The sequence below is a fragment of the Oryctolagus cuniculus genome, chromosome 17 (assembly GCF_051225735.1).
Source record: "Oryctolagus cuniculus isolate XC-2025 breed Fujian yellow rabbit chromosome 17, ASM5122573v1, whole genome shotgun sequence".
Taxonomy (NCBI): Eukaryota; Metazoa; Chordata; class Mammalia; order Lagomorpha; family Leporidae; genus Oryctolagus; species Oryctolagus cuniculus.
Window position 1 is genome coordinate 35,066,988 of NC_142883.1, and position 21,068 is coordinate 35,088,055.

A 21,068-nucleotide genomic window follows, 5' to 3' on the forward strand; every position below is an offset into this window, starting at 1 on the left:
GTCACAGAATTGTTTTTAAAAAACCATATGTAACAAATTTTTCTTAAGCAACTAGACTTTTCAGTGGTTAAAACTGAAATCTTATAAATTAATTGGCTAATAAATGATTCAGCCAGCAGCCACAAGGGCAGAGTACTTCTGTGGGAGAAAAATGGATGAAGTAAGTGCTCAAAAACAGCTTGTGGTTTCTTTGCATTTGTACATGAAATTGTCTCTTAGCATTCTTACAACGTGGGAATGTTGGAAAGGTATTTACTGTGAATCATTTCTTTGTGTGGGACTGAGTATTCAAAACATCTGAATCTATGTGCTCTCATATTTCTACACTTGATATTCTTTCCAAAATGTGTCACATATCTCCACAGCCTTGGACTCTCATAAAATAGAAAAGAAATAATTTTCTAATGTAGAAAATGAAAACACATCTGCCATTAACACCTGTATGAGTTTATTAAAATGGTAAAGTTGTAAGCAATTCTAATTAATATTCATATTTCAGGCTACAGATTTTAGAACCCTAGTTACTACTGAAATATCCTTAAGGCTCTTCCCTCAGACCTTCCCATAGAAAACAGCCATCAAATGACTAAGAAACTACTGAATAGGATAAAATTCCTGTGGGTCTGTTGGCATTATCCAGTTCTCATGTTAAAAAGATAGATGTACATGGGGCATTAGCCAGGAGTAATGGAAGCAAATGAACAGCTTGGTTCACTGTGAACAGATTGAACAGCAGCCTGAGATGAGTATGAGTGGTGGTAGACACATGAGAACATTTGCCTAAGCGCCTTCTGAACAGTCTAGTGCTGACCAGAACCTTTCCCTTGATTGGCTGTGTAAGCAAGGCTTAAAGCAGAATAACACCTACCAGTGAGTGGTAAAATTAAATTGTTCTTTGGGTTATATCTAAGGTAATTTATTTTTTCCTCTTTATAGATTCCAAATCCTTTATTTGATCTGGCTGGAATAACATGTGGACATTTTCTTGTACCTTTTTGGACCTTCTTTGGTGCAACCCTGATTGGGAAAGCAATAATTAAAATGCATATCCAGGTAATCATACTCCCTGATTCATACCTCATGATGATGAATCTATTATAAGGCATTGAAACATATGCTCATTCCTAAGAGAACTGTTAAATTACCATCTCTGCTCTTTTAGTTATAACTTATTGAGATAATAAAAGCATTGACTCATTTGGAGACTAGTGGATCTCATTTTCCTTCCCTCTTTCTTCCTTCCTTTCTCTTTCCTGCCTTCTTTCTTTGTGAAACTTGTTACCCCAAGATTTTTTTTTAATGTCAGATTTTTAGCATACTAAATCTTTTTAGATGTTTGTTTTAAATTTATTTATCAGAGAACCAGAAGAGAAAAAGCAAGACAAGCAGAGAGAGCTCCCACATGCTGTTCCACATCCCATAGTAACTGCGATGGTCCCAGGCTAGGGACCAAATCTGGGAGTGAGAAACTCAACCCAGGCCACTAACGTAGGTGACAGAGACCCAATTACTTCAGTCATCACTGCTGCTTCCCAAAGTCCGTGTTAGCAGGAAACTGGAGTTGGGAGCAAAACTGGTACTCAAACCCAGACACTTCTATATGAAGCAGGCATCTTAACTGATATCTTAATTAATAGACCAAGCGCCCTTCCCAAACCAAGATTTCTACCAAACAAAAGTAGTATTCCTGTGCAGGAAAATGTACACCATTTTCACATATATAGTAAAAAGAAAAAAGTAGTTTCTTCACTGACCACAAGCTGAGAGAATACTGCCTTTCACTGATTCTCATTTTTCTTTCGTATACTCTATATAGCAGCTCTACTTAGCACTTCCTTTCTTGGCACCAGTATCCTTTACCGAAAATCAGCCAGATGTCAGCATGGGGGAAAATGAGGAAGAAAAGGGTCTCTGAAGAGGCAAGAAGATGTAGATTGTGGTTAGAGAAGTGAGAATCTGCTAGTCCTCAAAGCAACTCTTAACCAAATAGGATAGGGTATTTGGGTACGTCTGTCTACTTTGTCTCCTCTATTCATACGTACTTGAAAAAAAGAAGCAAATGATTCAAATAATGGGGTAGTGGGTATGTGCTTCCAGAAATATGATATGAATTATTTCCTTCTAAGGGCAGATCTTACTAAAATAAAATAAAAATTAACTGCAAGTTTGTTTTCAATCAGTGTAATTTGCAACAAAGAGAGGTAGTCAAGAAAGGAAAGAACAGTGAAGTAATGTTTTGTATCCTCATATGATTCCATAATAGTTAAAAGTATAAATAGCATATTTCCCCAGTTTCTTCTTAGCACTTCTGCCTCTGGCTCTTAGAAGGGAAGAATAAAACAGGAAAACATTAGTTGCCCCTACCTCCCTAGTTTCTTTATTTTTTTGTAAGTACTATTTGGAGTTTAGAGTTTTTTTTTTTTAATATTGTTTATTTTCATTTTATTTAAAAGGCAGAGAGATAGAGAGACAGATAGACTCTTTTGTCTACTGCTTGACTCCCAAATGCTCACAACAGGCAGGGCTGGGCCAGGCCAAAGCCAGGGCCTAGAACTCAGTCCAGGTCTCCAACATGAGTGGAGGGACCCAAGTACCTGAGCTGTCATTCTGTGTGTCCCAAGATGTGCATTCACGAGACACAGGATCAGAAGTTAGGAAACCAAGACTCGAACCAGCATAGTAGTATCAGTACAGTATCAGGCATCTCAGTCAACATGCTAACTACATACCACATGCCTGTTCCTGACCCCAATTTCTCATCTTAGATTTGAGATGAGTTTATTGAGCTGGGCTCTCCTATCCTGCTGTAATAATTTCTCAGAATCTCAAGGATATGTTTTTCCTCCTTCAAAGAATATATCTCTTCTACTAATGTTAAGTATTTTGTTCAGTGAATACAGGTTATTGCTTTTTAAGTGTTTTTATTTTTTGAGAATCAGACAAATCTCCCTCCATCTACTGGCTCACTCCCTCAGATGCCTGCAATGGCTGGAGCTGGGCCAGGCCAAAGCCAGAAGCAGGGAATTCAATCTAGGTCTCTCTCATGTGCGGCAGGAACCAAATCACATGAGCTATTACTGCCACTTCCCAGGATCTACAGTACATTAACAGGAAGCTAGAGTCAGGAGCCAGGAATCAAACCCAGGCATTCCAGTGAAGGGTATGGGTGTTTTAACTGATAGACCAAATACCCACTCTCTGAATACTGTTTTGTAAATATTGCAGTGCTGTTACTTTGCTTAAGATTAGGGGCTGGCACTGTGGCGTAGCAGGTAAAACCACCATCTACAGTGCTGGCATCCCTTTTGGGTGCCGGTTTGAGTCCCAGCTGCTCCACTTCCAATCCAACTCTGCTATGGCCTGGGAAAGCAGTGAAAGATGGCCCATGTGGGAGACCTAGAACAAGCTCCAGGCTCCTGGCTTAGAAAAGAGATCTTCCATCAACTGGTTCACTCCCCAAATGGCTTCAACAGCCAGGGCTGGGCCAAGCCAAAGCTGGGGACCTGGAACTCCATCATGTCTTCCACATGGATAGTAGAGTCCAAGCACTCAGGCCATCTTGCAGTGCCTTCCTGGATGCACCAACAGAGCTGAACTGAAAGCTGAGCAGCCAGGACTCAAACCTGTCCTCAAATGAGATGCCAGCTTCCCAGGTAGTAGCCCAATGTGCTGAGCCACAACATCAGCCCCTATGTGTCCTGCTTTATACCTCTCTCTTTTTTTTTAAGTATTATTAAATGTTTATTTATTTGAAAGAGAGAGAGAGAGAGATATCTTCCACCTACTGGTTCACTCTCCAGATAGCTGCAAAGGCTGTGACTGGGCCAGACCAAAGCCAGGAGGCATTTCCAGGTCTCCCACATGTGTGGCAGGAGCCCAAGCACTTGGACCATCTTCCATTACTTTTCCCAGGCTGTTAGCAGGGAGCTGGGTCAGAAGTGGAATAGCCAAGACACAAACCAGTGCCCATATGTGATGCTGGTGTTCCAGGTAGCAGCTTTACCAGCTACACCGCAGCACTGGCCCCTGCTTTATACCTCTTAAATTTACTAGCATTCTATACATTACAGCAAAATTTATATCAGTACCCTATTTATTGTGATAGGGTGTATAACATCAGACCAATTACTACAGAAAGATTCAAAACTAGTGTATTTGAAAACATTCTCAATAGATTTATTTTTTAAATTATGATAATGTTTAATTTTGTATAGTACTCACACTTTAAGGTACTTAGTGTAATCCTAGGATAGAGGAATCAGACAACCCTTTTATATTTGTCAAGCTGAAGTTAATAAGTAATAGTTGCCTAAGAGAGTAACAGCTGGAATTTGAACCTGTCTTTTGGCTTCAAGTTCAGTGTTCTTTTCATTCTTTTACATTTCTTTCTTAACTTTAAAATATTTACATGACTAAGAAAACTAAATTGTTTAATGCCTACTTTTTATCAGGACCTGTGCCAGATAATTTGCATAGGTTATCTCATTGTCAGAACAGCACTATAAAGTAGTTATTTTCTATGTTTCATGGATGATGGAACTGTATTAGAGTAGGTAAAATACTTGCCTAAGGCCCTGGAATTCCAGCGTAGTTCTGTCAAGTCAAAGCTCATTCCCTGTATCCATGTGGAGGGACAAAGAGAAAACTAAAGTCTATTTGTGTTCCAAAAGGAAAGTATCTGAGTTCGTTCAGTAAACTAGGCCCATGGGATATGTTTGCTATGTTCCGTTGTCTCATGGTGACATACTTCGTAAAGGCATGTCACTTGATGTACACCCAGATGTAGCTTAGAACAAGCATTTCTCATTCCTGGGTAAGCAATATTAGTGAGTAATATAAACATTTTAGCCATTTCTGAAAAAAATAGGGAGGAAATCTCCACACACAGATTTTTCTGTACTCACATAGTAAACCTGTTCTCTCATCTGATTTTCTTTCTTTCCTTTAAAACAAAAGCAAAAACTTCTCTTTATTTATCCTGTTATTTATTTGAAAGACAGACAAACCGAGGGAGAAAGAGCTCCCATATGCTGGTTCATTCTCACATGCCCGCACGACAGCAGAGGCTGGGCATGGGGTGAGATCTCAATCCAGGTGTCCCACATGGTGGCAGAAACCCAGCTGTGGCTCTGTCACTGCTGACTTCCAGGGCCTGCATTGGTAGGAAGCTGGAGTCAGGTTCTGAGCCCAGGCATTCTGATGTGGAATGTGGGTTAGCCAAACACCCATCTCCTTCCCTTTTTCCTCAGCTTAAATTCAGATTAACAGCCTTCTTTGTTAATAATTATGTTTTTTGATGTCTTGCCAGCTATTAACCTTCCCCTAAAATATTCAAATCAACCCACCTCATAGGATAGATCAGGAGATCCCTTTCTAACGGACAGGTTCAAGTTGTCTACCTTTAGAGATATTAGAGACATTGCCTTTCTCCTAAGTAATGAAGGAAGTGAGCATACTCATTCATGTCACTTCATTTACCATATGACCTATGGATCCTGGGTATTTATTGTTTCCCTACCTTCCCCACCATCAGCACACCAACATACATGGGATTTTTTTTTTTTTAAATGAACTTTTTAATTCCATTTTCCACAATTTTTTTTTTTTCCCCACAGGCAGAGTGGACAGTGAGAGAGAGAGACAGAGAGAGAAAGGTCTTCCTTTGCCGTTGGTTCACCCTCCAATGGCCGCCGCTGCAGCCGGCGCACCGCGCTGATCCGATGGCAGGAGCCAGGAGCCAGGTGCTTTTCCTGGTCTCCCATGGGGTGCAGGGCCCAAGCACCTGGGCCATCCTCCACTGCACTCCCGGGCCACAGCAGAGAGCTGGCCTGGAAGAGGGGCAACCGGGACAGAATCCGGTGCCCCGACCGGGACTAGAACCCGGTGTGCCGGCGCCGCAAGGTGGAGGATTAGCCTATTGAGCCATGGCGCCGGCTCATACATGGGATTTTTATAAGCTGCAGGAGAGGAAAAGTGTCTCTTGGTTCACTGAAGTGCTCTAACATTTAGAATAGCATGTAGTACTTAGTAAGGCACTTAGTAAACATTTGATCACCGAATCTAAGATTCCTTCTTAGCTGGCCCCTCCTTTCACAGATGGCTTCTTTGGTCCGAATGGCACCAGTAATTCCTACACCTTTCTTTCTTTTTTGTGCTATGCATTTCCCCTTGTTTTCTCTGTGCCAGTGCTTGATAGGGCTATTTGGTGAATTATGCCTTTTGTTTATTTGGTAGTATCCTCACTCAGACCTCCAGCCTAAAAGACTCTGAAACATATGTTCTTAAATGTGTGACACATTTTATGTCTTCCCTAACAGTGAATTTTCAAGCTGCTTCATATAAAAAGAAAACCTTATTTTTTTTTTTATTTTTTTTTGGGGGGGGAGGGCACTGTGGTGCAACAGCAAACTGGAGTGCCTGTTTGAGTCCCAGCTACCCCACTTCTGATCCAGCTTCTTTATTTTATTTTATTTTATTTTATTTTATTTTATTTTATTGACAGGCAGAGTGGACAGTGAGAGAGAGAGACAGGGAGAAAGGTCTTCCTTTGCCGTTGGTTCACCCTCCAATGGCTGCTGCGGCCGATGCGCTGCGGCCGGCACACCACGCTGATCCGATGGCAGGAGCCAGATACTTCTCCTGGTCTCCCATGGGGTGCAGGGCCCAAGCACTTGGGCCATCCTCCACTGCACTCCCTGGCCATAGCAGAGAGCTGGCCTGGAAGAGGGGCAACCGGGACAAAATCCGGTGCCCCGACCGGGACTAGAACCCGGTGTGCCGGCGCCGCAAGGCGGAGGATTAGCCTAGTGAGCCGCGGCGCCGGCCCTTTCCTTATTTTTTTTTAAGATTTTATTTATTTATTTATTTGAGAAGTAGAGCTACGGACAGTGAGAGGGAGAGACACAGAGGTCTTCCTTCCGTTGGTTCACACTCCAGATGGCCGCAATGGCTGAAGCTGCGCTGATCCAAAGCCAGGAGCCAGGTGCCTCCTCCCAGTCTCCCGTGTGGGGTGCAGGGTCTCAAGGACCCGGGCCATCCTCCACTGCTTTCCCAGGCCACAGCAGAGAGCTGGACCAGAAGAGGGACAGCTGGGACTAGAACTGGAGCCCATCTGGGATGCCGGCGCTGCAGGCAGAGGATCAACCCACTGCGCCACAGGGCCGGCCCCTTATTTTGTTTAGTGATATTGCGCAACTATCTGGGTATTGGCTTATTTTTAATATTAAGAAATTATAGTAAGGAAATATCATGGTGGTGAAAGGCTGAGAGGCAAAAACATTAGTTCAGATGATTAATAAAATTATAACTTCAAGTAACTGGCTTTTAGTATGGAATCTCATATATTAATATTTTCCTCTCGAAAATATCTATAATAGTTGTCTTGTTAGCTTCATAATATTCATACACTGTACACATTACAGCATTAGTCTTCTACTTGAAATAGTATGTTTTGGCCTAACTACCCACTTTCTTGAGATTCATCATGAGTAGATTAAAAGACTTGTTATTTGTAGTATTTTCCTCCTCCCCTATTGTTATATTGGCTAAAGTTAAGTATTTAACAAACAGTGATAGCACTGAAAAGTTTACTAGGACTATGGAGAGAGAATCCAGAATTATTGATATTTAATCAGATAATTATCCATCCTTTGCTAAAACAGTGACAGCACTGAAAAGTTTGTTACTAGGACTGTGGAGAGAGAATCTAGAATTATTCATATTTAATTAGATAATTATCTGCCCTTTGCTAACCTTAGGGCCTGGGCTGTGGTGTAGCAAGTTAAGCCACTGTCTACAGTGCCAGCATACCATATGGTAACCAGTTTGAGGCCCGGCTGCTCCATTTTTAATCCACCTCCCTGCTAATGTGCCTGGGAAAGCAGTGGAAGATGGCTTGGGCCCCTGTACCCATGTGGGAGTCCTTGAAGAAGTTCCAGGTTCCTGGCTTCAGCCTGGTCCAGCCCTGGCCGTTGCCAACATTTGGGGAGTGAACCAGCCAATGGAAAATCTGTCGCTCCTTATTCCTTATTTCTGTGTAAATTTGCCTTTTGAATAAATCTTTTTTTTTTCATCTAAGCTTAAACTTTCCTTTCTTTGAACCTGTATAACTTTTGTTTCTTTATTTATTTTATAAACTAAAAACATTTACAATTTTTAGAAAAATTAGTACACCTCTTTAGGCTTTGAAGAAGTATCCTTACCTCTCTGCTCCTGAAAACCGGTAACAGAAGTTTGTGTTTTCCTTTATGTTAACATTTGCTGCAGTATTAATATCTCTAATTAATGGAGAGAGTGCCTCATTACCACCTAACTGAATATGTCCTGGATCTTATCAGTTCAGCCATAAGCCTGAAAGGCTGAGCTCATTCCAAGTCTGGGAACAGAATTTTTATGGTGCTTTTCTAAAAACTTTCCCTGAAAGATGTACAGATTTTTGTTGTTGTTGTTTCCTCCCTCCCTCCCTCCTTCCCTGTTTTCCTTCCTTCCTTCCTTCCTTCCTTCCTTCCTTCCTTCCTTCCTTCCTTCCTTCCTTCCTTCCTTCCTTCCTTCCTTCCTTCTTTTTCTCTGGATTAGATTTAGCTCAGATCTGTGTTGTCAGCTTTGATTTCAGTGGTGAAGCTCAGGAACTCAAGACTGCAGTGGTATGCACAAGTCCTAGATACCCAGAACATGTGAATGTCCACTATTCTCTCCCAGTCTTGGGTTTCATGATTCGTATTTTCCCTCAGGAGTGGTCATATATCCTAGTTAGACTAAAACTGTGTTTAAGAGCAGAATCTTTAAAATACAAACTAGACAACATTTTAATTAAATTTTGTTTTTTATTTTAGAAAAAATTGAAAAATTGCAATTTGGGGCAGAACTTTACCTTTTTGAGACTATTGTCAGAATTGTGAAATTTTACTAGGGTCTTTGATGACTAAATCTTTGTTTAAACTGGTCTTTTTCTTACAGAAAATTTTTGTTATAGTAACATTCAGCAAGCACATAGTGGAACAGATGGTGGCTTTCATTGGGTGAGTAATTCTTTAAGAACTAATTTTAATATCTTCACTGTTTGGGACAAATGTGTAGAAGATTGAGTCAGGACAGAATTTTTGAGATAACTACTTTTTAAGAAGCAAAAGTATTTGGCCCTGTTAATAAATTGATGCTTGCTTTCTTGTCCTATAGCAAGGACACATTATCCATGCTTAATTGTAAGCCAGATATGTATCAAGCCAGATAGTTCCTGATTTAAAAGAAGCTTGGGGGTTTGCATTCATAGCTCTCCCACAGAAATTAGAAATCCTCTTTATATAAAAGACATGTGTTTCATTACAGTTTGATGAAACTTTAGTATGTCAGTACAGTAAGATGCTAGACACAGTTACATTTAATTAAATATAAATCTTACATAAAATTTTAGAATTTCATTAAATAAGGCATGATAAGATGTTATTCTATTAACAAAAATATGTCAGGTAATGAACCTCCTACTTCATTAGGTAAAAATTAGGCCATAAAAATGCTAAAATTACCCAGTGGTTTTATTTTTGTGTTTAGTTTTTTTTTTTTTTTTAAGATTTATGTATTTATTTGAAAAAGTTAGACAGGGACCAGTGTTGTGGCATAAAGGGTTAAGCCGCCAACTGCACATTGGCATCCCATAAAAAGTTGTGGCTGCTCCACTTCCAATCCTCCTCCCTGCTAATGGGCCAGAGAAAGCAGCAGAAGATGGCCTAAGTCCTTGGGCCTCTGCACCCACGTGGAAAACCTGGAAGAAGCTCCCAGCTTCAGATAGGCCCAGCCCCAGTCATTACAGCCATTTGGGGAGTGAAATAGCAGATGGAAGACCTCTCTCTCTGCCTCTGCCTCTCTGTAACTCTGCCTTTCAAATAAAATAAATAAATCTTTTTTAAAGGGATTTTTAATAATATTCTCTGGTTCATTTTCAGTGTAGTAATTAAGAAAGCTATATATATATTTAAAGATTATTTATTTATTTATTTGAAAGAGTTACACAGAGAGAGAGGAGAGGCAGAGAGAGAGAAGTCTTCCATCCAATGGTTCACTCCCCAGTTAGTCACAACGGCCGGAGCTGTGCTGATCCAAAGCAAGGAGTCAGGACTTCTTCCAGGAGTCCCATGCGGGTAAGGACTTAAGCCATCTTCCACTGCTCTCCAGGGCATAGCACAGAGCTGGATCATAAGTGGAGCAGCTGGGTCTTGAATTGGTGCCCATATGGGATGCCGGCACTGTAGGCCAGGGCCTCAACCCACTACACCACAGCGCTGGCCCCCAAGAAAACAATATATTCTTGAGAATATTCTTAGTGGAGCCAATCCTTGTTTGTTTTTTTTGTTTTTGTTTTTTGTTTTTTTTTTAATTCTTAAACTTTTGATTATAGATGTTAGGTTTTATGATTCCAGAGTTCAAAGAAGGAGAAGAGGCAGCTAATTAAAGTAGAGAAGACTTTATTTTAGGGAGGACAGAATTTGGAGGGGGCAGTAAAGAGAAAGGAGGGTTGAGCCTGCCCAGACAGAAGGCAGGGAGTTTGAAACCATGTGGTGCTCTGCACCTCGCCCCACAAGCAGCATGAGAAGGGACTCTGCCTGCTGCTTGTTGGGGGAGGTGCAGAGTGCCACATGGACCTCTTGATGAGGTGGGGTGGGAGACGTGCAGTAAGGCTCCTTGGTGAAGTTTACAGTGCTTTGTTTTAGCAGTTTGGAATGTCACCACCAGGTGAAAGGCCTCCCAGAGCAATAAGCATTGTACTGGCCTTTCCATTATCTATCGTTGTGGTTTCATCAGGCCTGGGATTCAGGCCCAGTGTTCTCACAGATCCAGCATTTTAATACCTATGTAGGAAGAAAGGAAAAAAAAACTTCTGGTGTTACAAAGACAAGAGGCTGGGGAGAGAGAAACAGGGAATGGACACACTGACAATCTCCCTGGCTGCTTCCTGCTGAGATAGGGCATAGTTAGGGGGGTGGTTTCTCCCTCTCCTAGTGAGTTAGCAGGGTATTGTTGAGTGGACCATTGAATGAATGAACCATTTCAATAAGTATGAATTATAATTTGTACATGGACATTTAATTGCTCCAGTTCTTTTGCTGTCTGAATCCTTATAAAGTCCTTTATATGTTACAGATCCAGACTAGTAGCAGAAAGACAATAATCATATACTCACCTAAAAATACACCTGTAAGTGCATGTAGTACGTACAGCTATGAAGAGAGGTCCCTGAGAAAGGGGTTATCTGATTTAAGTCAGGGAACACTTTCTAATCCCCAAATGACCAAAAAGGCCGGAGCTGGACCAGGTAGAAGTCAGGAGCCAGGAGCCTCATCCAGGTCTCCCATGTGCGTGTAAGGACCCAAGGACTTGGGCCATTTTCTGCTGCTTTCCCAGACACAACAGCTGGAGGCTGGACTGGGAGTAAAGTAGGGTAGCTGAGATTCTAATCAGTAGCCTGACACAGGATGTTAGCATTACAAGCAGAGGCTTAACCTAATATGCCAAAATGCCAACCATTGGACTCAAGTTTTTGTTGAATTAAATAGTTAGTGTCACATTTTCACATTTAAAAAATAATTTTCAGGAGGCATATTGAATTATACTGATGGCCTCATCTTTCCCCAGCACTGTACACTGTGTACAGCACTGTGTACAGGGGTTACCTCAGTGTCTTTTCTAGATAATATGCTAAACAAAATAAATAATGCAACTTAGCAAGTCATAGTAATGCTTTGTCATCAGATGCCAGAGGATATCTTTCTAATCTTTGTAAATAATAACTTTATATATTAATCTGATTCTCCAATTGAACATGCTCCTAAATATAAATGTTCAGATGAAAATTAGTAGAATCATAAAGCCTAGACTAAGAAGGTCAAGTTAAACAAGAAAATACGTTTTCAGTAGACCTAAATTTCTGTGCTCATGTCATAATAAACACAGAACCAGTCTATTTCAGATAAGAGAGCCATTTGATGGATTCACTAGACCTGTTGTTGAATTGAGCCAAAAGTAGTGCCTTGAAGTATTGTGGAGACATTCCCTTTTCATTGTTAGTTCTACCCTTCACATGGTTAAAACTCTAATTGGTATAGGCAGTCATCAAACTGAAGTTGTAAAGTTTGGAATGCAGTCTTTTGAAGGATATTTAAAGTTATATACCCAAAATAAGAGAGTGATGAACTGCCACAGCAGAAGCAGAAAAAAAATCAACACACAAGCTAGAAAAACAGCAGCAGCAGCAGGTCCAATTTAAAATAAAATGATAAGGTGGTATGGTGAGTAGAGCCAGACTCATGTGGGCACTGGGTCAGGTCCTGGCTGCTCCACTTCTGATCCAGCTCCCTGCTGGCATACCTGGGAAAGCAGCAGAAGATGACCCACGTGCTTGGGCCCCGGCACCCACATGGGAGACCTGAAAGAAGCTCCTAGCTTCTGCTTTCTGACTCCCACATTTGGCTGTTGTGGCCATTTGGAGAGTGAACCAGTGGATGGGAGATCTCTCTCTCTCCTTTTCTCTACATATAACTCTATCTTTTAAACAAATGGATATGTCTTTAAATAAATAAATAAAATGATAAGATATTAAGGCAAGGAAGAATGAACGATGAATCCTAGGAGTAAATGCAGAGAGTGAGTGGTGTGGCAAGAAGAGCACAGGCAAACCTGGATTCATGTGTGAGCTCTGCTGCAGCCAGTTATTTACCTTCTCTCTGCATCTGCTTCTACTTGCTGTTCTTTCAAACACATTTCTTTGAGTAGCATTTATTCTCCAGTTCGGGCGATCACTGGTAACCTTTCTAACTTAGGTTATAATGTGAAATGTCCCGTAACCAAATATTTTCCAGTTTAGTTGATACAAACTCATGTTAATGAGTTAACATTTCAAAGATGTGGATTTTTTTAAAACCTTCTCTCTCAAGCTTGATACTGCCTGTTTTCTCAGCAGATTTCTGCTATGAATGAAAAGGCAGACTTGTAGGCAACTGTTTTGTATGCTCTTAGGGAAGATTGTGGGAAACCCCATATTTCCTTTAAATAGTACCCACTCACTTCATTCTTTAATCAGTGCCCTACCTTTAGCTAGGGCAAGTCTTTTATCAAAAATTACACAAAAAATTCTTGAGAAAACTATTTTTTGAAAAAAAAAGAGAAAACTATTTTTTGAACATAGTGGATATGACCTATAGGTATATTTGTTATTACTATTTATTTCCAATTGTAACCCTTTGTGATGAGTGTCCCCTTTTACTGAGAAGAAAATTGGCTCAGAGGAGTTATAAATAACTTACTTATATATTTTTTTATTTTTTAGCCTCGTGATAGTGGTACCATACTGTATATAATCTGGAAATTTTTCACTTGTTAAATTACTTGTATCATTGTGTGTTGCTGAAGTTTTTTTTTTTTTTTTTTTTAAGATTTAGTTATTTGAAAGGCAGAATTACAGAGAGGCAGAGGCAGAGAGAGAGAGAGAGAGCTTCCATCCTCTGGTTTACTCCCAAAATGGCCACAATGGCAGGAGCTGGGCCTACCTGAAGCCAGGAGTCCAGAGCTTCCTCTGGGTCTCCCACGTGGTTGCAGGGGTCCAAGGACTTGGACCATCCTCAGCTGCTTTCCTAGGCCATAGCAGAGAGCTGGATCGGAAGTGGAGTAGCTGGGACCCAAACCAACATCCAGAGATGCCGGCACCAGGCTTCACCTGCTAGGCCACTGCGCCAGCTCTCCCACCCCCCCCCTTTTTTTTTTTTTTAATTTATTTGACAGAGTTAAACAGTGAGAGAGACAGAGAGAAAAGACCTCCCTCTGTTGTTTCATCCCCCAAATGGCCACTGTGGCAGGAGCTACACTGATCTGAAGCCAGGAGCCAGGTGCTTCTTCCTGGTCTCCCATACAGGTGCAGGGCCCAAGCACTTGGGCCATCCTCCACTGCACTCCCGGGCCACAGCAGAGAGCTGGACTGGAAGAGGAGCAACCAGGACTACAACCCGGTGCCCATATGGGATGCTGGCGCCGCAAGCAGAGGATTAACCAAGTGAGCCATGGCGCCGGCCCCTCTCCCTTGTTTTTTAAAATTTATTTTACTGTGGCTGGCACTGTGGCCTAGCGGGTAAAGCCACCATCTGCAGTGCCAGCATCCCGTATGGGCTCCAATTTGAGTCTCGGCTGCTCTATTTCCCTTTTTTCTCTTTCTCTAAGCCTCTGCCTCTGTGTAACTCTGCCTTTCAAATAAATTAAATAAATCTTTTTTTTTAAAGGAAAGAGAGAAGGAGAGACAGATCAATCTTCTACCCACTGGTTCACTGCCCAGATGGCCACATGGCCATGGCTGAGTCAGGCTGTAGCCAGGAACCGGAATCTTCATCGGATCTCCCTTATGGGTGTAGTGGCCCAAGTACTTGGGTCATCTTCCTTTGCTTTTTCCCAGAAGATTTAGCAGGGTATTGGATCAGAAGTAGAGCAGCTGAGACTGGAACCTACACCCAAATGCGATGCCGGCATGGCAGGCAGTGGTTTAACCTGCTGCCCCATAGCACCAGGCCCCAGGTTATTTATTTTCACTGCGGTAGTTTGTTCCATTGGGTAACTATTCTTCCATTGTCCCATTGATAGACATTTGGATTATTTAAATGTTTCTGCTGTTTTGAAAAGAACTTCTTGATGTCAGATAGGTGAGGGTGTAGGTAAGAGCCTAAGAAAGGGACAAATCACAGGAGGGAAATGTAACTAAGAAGAGACATTTATCAAGGTACAAGGTACCCTAACTCTTAGTTTTGTATAAGACCAAATTTGATCAAACTCATACCACAGGTATGCCTGAGGCCTGCCAGGCCACGCTGCTCGCCTCCCCCGGGTAGCATGAAGCTTGTTCCTGTTGACAATTACATCTCTGGTGGTTGGGTTGAGTCCTTTCATAGATGTTTAAATGCTATGCTGATGACTACCCAAAAGGCTTCTGTTCTCAATCTAACTATGGAGTGGCCCAGCTAAATATGATACCCTAAGTGTGCCTTTGGCCTGTGGTATTTTTAGTACAATTTGTCATTGTATGACAATCCTAAGGTCCCAGAGAGAATATAAGCCCTACCCCCAAAATTAAAATGCAAATAGGTCCAGTCCTGCAATCAGAAATAATAATAATAATATAATAATAATCAGAAATAATAATTTTTTCTTGGACAGTTCTGGAAAGTAGTTGCTGGTAGTAGTAGGTTTAAAAGAAAGTGTTCTTACTATCTATTCCTAAATAAAAGCATTGGTCATAGCTATGTCTGTAAATCTGAACAGATGTAATGAATCAGTTATATATTCTGAGAGAATAGCAATACAGATAATAGCCTTTAGATTTATGGTATCTTTAGCAGGTAGTTAAAGAAAAGTTTCTTTAAAAAATTAAGCATATAATGAAATTTTTTACTCCTTGATATCTTCAGTTAAAATCAGGGAATGAAAACAAAGATCCAGGGGACTTTAGAGCTCAAAAGGCACTATTACATGTGTGTGTTCTTTTTGATGATGATGATGATGATGATGATTTAAAGTTAATTTTATCTTGTACTTTCTTCAGTGAGCGAGGCTTGTACATATTTGTTAAAGAGCATAACCAGATATAACTGTAAAAATCATAATTAGAATGACATGTTCCGGTATTCCCACCAAATGGAGGATGAGAATTTCCAGAAAATAACATTAAGCATATGACTCGCAGCAAACCATATGCAGAACATTGGCTCATTGTCGGGTTGCCAGGGTCTTATTGGAAGACAAAGTCCCCAGTTTTACCACACAAGAAAAGTTTCCATAACTCAATCATGAACTTGAGAGCTGGGGGATGGGGTTGGCTGGAACAGGGACTTTTTACCAGATACAGAATGTTCCATGCTCTTCTTTGCTGTCTCCTATTTCTGAGTTAACTTGATGTTTGACCTCAGCATCAGGCTTGCCTGTGGCAAGAGAGATCATTTTAACCAGTGAGTAATTAAGTGCTTGAATCTGAATGTTGTTTCTTATTCCACACTCTATGGAAAGTGGTCAGAACAATCTATTTGGGCCTGGACTTTTTCTTCTACAGAGAGAAAATCTGTCCATTTATTTTAAAAAATATAAAGTGGCTCATGTTTTTGATTTCTTTTTGACACTGGGCATTGTAAAATTGTTGGCAAAAGCTATGGAAGTGTAGAACACAAACCTTTGTATTATCTGAAAAAGGATACTTAGGGTTAAGACCCCAGCTGCTGAGACTTCATTGTCCATTTGGATTTTGACATAACCTTCTGCAGTTTAGGAAATCTTCCACTTCATGTCCATGGTAGTTTGAGTAGAACAGTGAAAACTAAAACCCAATTATATTGGATTAGAAGGAATTACGGGATAAGGAAAAACCAGGCAAAGGTCATTATTACCATATTTAGTTGTTCTGTAAATATTTGTTGACTAGATGAATTCATTCATTCATTAATTGGAGCAACTACTGTGTATTTTAGACTCAGAGAAAGACTCCAGTAAAGCTAGAGATAGAAAATATGAGATGAACGAAGGGTCAAGCATTTGGTATAGTGATTAAGATGCTGCTTGCCTCCCTCCCCCCAATATGGGATGCCCGGGTTCAGGTCCTGGCTCTGTTCCCAATTACAGCTTCCTGTCAGTGCACACCCTTGGAGGCAGCAGATGATATTTCAAATAGTTGAGTCCATGCCACCCACTTGGGAGACCCAGATTGAATTCCTGGCTCCTAGCTATGGCCTGGTCCACTGCTGGCTGTTACAGGTATTGAAGAAATAACCCTATTGGTAACAAATCTTTTTGTATCTATCTCTGTCTCTTTGCCTTCCAAGTAAGTTAAATAAATAAGTATTAAAAGAAAATACACATTAAAAAGAATGTAGAATGAAAATTAACATTTATTGAGCACACTGTATCAGATGCTTTCTATAGGGAGATATATAGATATATGTACACATACACACAGTAAACTTTTTATTTATTTGAATGGCAGGTGGGACTAACACTGTGGTACATCAGGTTAAGCTGCTGCATGCAATGCCAGCATCCCATATGAGTGTCGGTTGGAGTCCTGGCTGCTCTGCTTCTGATCCAGCTCCCTGCTGATGTACCTGGGAAAGCAGCAGAGGATGGCCCAAGTGCTTGGGCCCCTGTACCTATATGGGAAACCCAGAGGAGGCTCCTGGCTCCTGGCTTCAGCTTGGTTCAGTCCCAGCTGTTGTGACTATTTGTGGAGTGAACCAATGGATGGAAGGTGTCTGTCTGTCTGTCTCTCTCTCTCTCTGTAGCTCTGCTTTTCAAATAAATAAATCCTTTAAAAAATAGAAAGGCTGAAAGCAACAGAGTTCTTCCATCCACAGGCTCATTCTCCAAATGCCCGTAATAACTGCGGCTGGGTCATTACTCCAGATCCCCTACATGGGTGACAGGGATCCAAGTGCTTGAACCATTACCTACTGCCTCCCAGGGTGTGCATTAAAGGGAAGCTGAAATTAGGAGCAGAGCCAGGGCTTGAAGCTAGGCACTCCAGTATTGGACGTGTGCATCCCAAATGGATCCCTAAGCACTGTGCCAAACATCCTCCCCATAATCTGTGTGATACTACTGTCATGTAGATGAGGAAACCAAGGCACAAAGAAGTTAGATTCATACTTTATGAGGGGCAAGAGATGAGTAAAGATTGAACTGCTAGGTGGAAAGGCCTGCACTGTGGCACAGTAGGTTAATCCTCCTCCTGTGGCGCCAGTATTCCATATAAGCACCGGTTCTAGTCTTGGCTGCTCCTCTTCTGATCCAGCTCTCTGCTATGGCCTGAGAAAGCAGTAGAAGATTGTCCAAGTACTTGGGCTTCTGCACCCACGTGGGAGACCTGGAAGAAGTCTCCTGTCTTCAGATCGGCCCAGCTCCGGCAGTTGTGGCCATTTGGGGAGTGAACCAGCTGATAGAAGACTTTTCTGTCTCTCCCTCCCACTGTCTGTAACTCTACCTCTCAAATAAATAATAAATACAATCTTAAGAAAGAAAAAAAAACATGCTGGGTGGATTGATTATCCTCTTTGACCAGCTCTTACTTGAAAAGTAGAGTGACGAGTCCAAGACGTTTGGAGGTGGAGAAGGAGGACACTGTGGGAAGAAGCACTGCAGATGGCAGCGAGGCCTTTGGCTGGAAGCTCAGGAAGCATGATGGCAGTGCCGGTTTCAAACTGCTGCTGTGTGCATTGGTAGGGAGTCAGCAGCAGTTCTTACCATCTGCCTTCCTAGTTCATGTGTGCAGGTGCCTGTTCATAGCTGCAGCTACTTAATGTAGTTACTATTGTATGAAACCTACTGGTTCCTGTACTGTAAATTTAAAGACTGCCAGCATCTTTGTAGATTGTTTCTTTTTTTTTTTTTTCTTTTTCAAAAATTTTATTATTTGAAAGAGTTACAGAGAGGGAGAGACAGAGAGAGAACAGAGAGACCTTCCCTCTACTGGCTCACTCTCCAACTGGCCACAGTGGCAAAGGCTGGACCTAGCCAGAGCCAGGACTCAGGAGCTTCATCTGAGTCTCCCACATGGGTGCAGGGGCCCAAGGACTTGGGCCATCCTCTGCTGCTTTCCCAGGCCCAATAGCAGGGAGCTGAATCAGAAGTGGAGCAGCCAGGACTTGAACTGACACCCATATGGGATGCCGGCATCACAGGCAGTAGCTTTACCAGCTGTGTCACAGTGCCAGCCCTAGGTTAACTTTCTTGAGATCAGGAGTCCTGAGCTTTTTTTCCTTAGGTATCTACTTGTGTTTAGTGATTTTCTCCTTAACTAACCTTCGGAATAACTAGATTGATCTTCAGTGAGACTGCATTCCAATCAGTACTGTCAGTTTTATCCTGAATGCACTTTCAGTGATCTCAAGGCCAATGAGCTTCAGTGCCATCTCACCTTAAAGATGAATTTTTGTGCGCTATTCTTTATTTTTGACTTGATTTTTCATTCTTAGAACCTAGTGAATCTTCAAACACCAGCTGCAGATCTGTCACTATAGAAAGCTTCCCCCGTGTGTCATTTTCTATACCTGAGATTAGTTGATTTTTAACAGGGCTTTGTTTTGACAGCCAGTCAGTTTTACTTGATTCCTGTAGACCACTCCCTTAACTCTGGCCTCATTCATGAACATAAATGCCTACTTGCCTCCTGCTGCTCAAGTCTGTGTTCTGAAACAAGATTTTGTTCTCTAGCACTTCTCTTTAATGCCTGGGTATTTTAAAGAATAACTGTAATTATACGGAGGTCTTACTTCCATTCTGATTCTTGGGGTAAACAATTCCAAATGTACAAAAGAAAAGGCAATTGCAAATTGTTTTGTGATATAAATGTGCTATGAGGCAGTAGCAATCATATACCTGAAGTTTCAGGATAAAGCAGTGGTCTTCCTTCTACACAGTCATGAAGAAACGGATGGTGTCATGTGTTTATGTAATTCCACTCAAAGCACAATGGACTAAATCGAGTACAAAAGAGCTTTTAATCATTTGAAAAAGGCCCAGATGCAAATGAAATTCAATAAGTTTTAATCCCAGATCCTGAGGTTGAATCACCACAAATTTCAGAAGGTGCCAGAGACCACAGATCCAAACTTATATGTATGAGAAAGTCCTAGATTTTTTAGTTTAGTACATAATTTTCATGAACTTATTTTATTTTGCAGTGCTCTTCCAAAATCCCAGGACATACAGGAACTTGATTTGGGTAGACTACCACATTTCAGTTCCAAAACCAAGTAGAATACATCAATTAATAATTTTTTTCTTACAACGTCTGCTTCACAGATTCATACTGTATATTCAACTAAATGCTAAAGATAGCAAACTAGTCATACAGGATTATTATAGAACACTTTTACTAGATTAAACATAAGTTGATTTACAGTTAGCACCAATTCATTTATCTATTCCCAAATTTATTAGATAACAATTGGTATATTTTTCTTATTACTCTTTGTTCTATAACCTTTGAGTCTGAGAAGGGTATAAATGTTAATGAGAATTCATGTGATGGCCTTTGGCCTCTTCAGAAAGATTGCGTGATAACCTCTACCACCCCCTTCTGAGCAGGCCTCCATAGAAGGAGCCAGGACAGTTTCATGGGCAGGGTAATCTATCATTGTTGAATCAGGGCTGGAGTCTGAGGTCCATTCTGAGTCACTATGAATAGAGCTCTAGTACTGGTTGGTCCCCAGGGAAACCGGTGGTTAAATACTGTGAGAATCTTTATCAGACAGGAAATGACAACTCATTAACATACTAACCGTTAAGCTGGTTTAGATCGCGCAGGAGGTGGGGGATTTAGCTTTACACTGTTTGCTTGAAGTGTGCGCATTTCTGAAAACAGAATTGTTTTACTAGACTATTACCAAGAAAGGGAACTGCTGGTCCACCTCAGTGCCACACTTCCACCAAACAGCCATAGCCTCTTGTACAAAAGACACATCAGCATGTACTGGGAGGACAGTAGGGAGAGATTTTATTTCTTCCCTGAAAGTACATCCTGCTAATGCCTTAAATATAAAGCTCAGTGTCTTCATCAGCAGAGTCTGCTGGCTTCAGGTGGAACCCTAAATAAGGTTCCCAGGCCAAATGTCACTTAATGGAAGAGTTCTCTGGAGTCAGAGGATACATTTGATTTATTGGTTTATACTGAGTGATCTTCATTTAATTAAGAAAATTCTAAAGTCCCTGATAATCATTTGGAACATAATTAGAAGTGATATTTATTTCCATCTTTTCTTTTTGGTGTATTGATATACGTTATATGTATAAAATATTATTGTGGTAGCACTTGTATAAAGAATGTGGATGGCTATGTATACCATGAGTGTGTAGCTACCCATTGATCTAAGGGGTCCTCCCTCAGTCCACATGTCAGAAGATCCATGGCATAGATGGATGGTACAGAAATAGGCTAGGGGCAGAAAGGGAGTACCACAATACAAAAAGAGATTTATCCTGGGATCTTGATTATTTGTTCACTTTTAGCATATTACAATTTATTGTGGGTTTTTTCCTGTGCTCTGTTAATCAGATTTATA

The 21,068-nt window shown here is 41.1% G+C and overlaps 1 protein-coding gene across 1 annotated transcript in view; it reads left to right on the plus strand.

The window, feature by feature from the left end:
- Positions 1–21,068, plus strand: part of VMP1 (vacuole membrane protein 1) — a 136,794-nt gene that overhangs the window by 106,118 nt on the left and 9,608 nt on the right. Inside the window, exons 9-10 of the mRNA XM_002719255.6 lie at positions 937–1,053; positions 8,956–9,017. Coding sequence (XP_002719301.1) covers positions 937–1,053; positions 8,956–9,017 — 179 coding nt within the window. The remainder of the gene's footprint in view (positions 1–936; positions 1,054–8,955; positions 9,018–21,068) is intronic.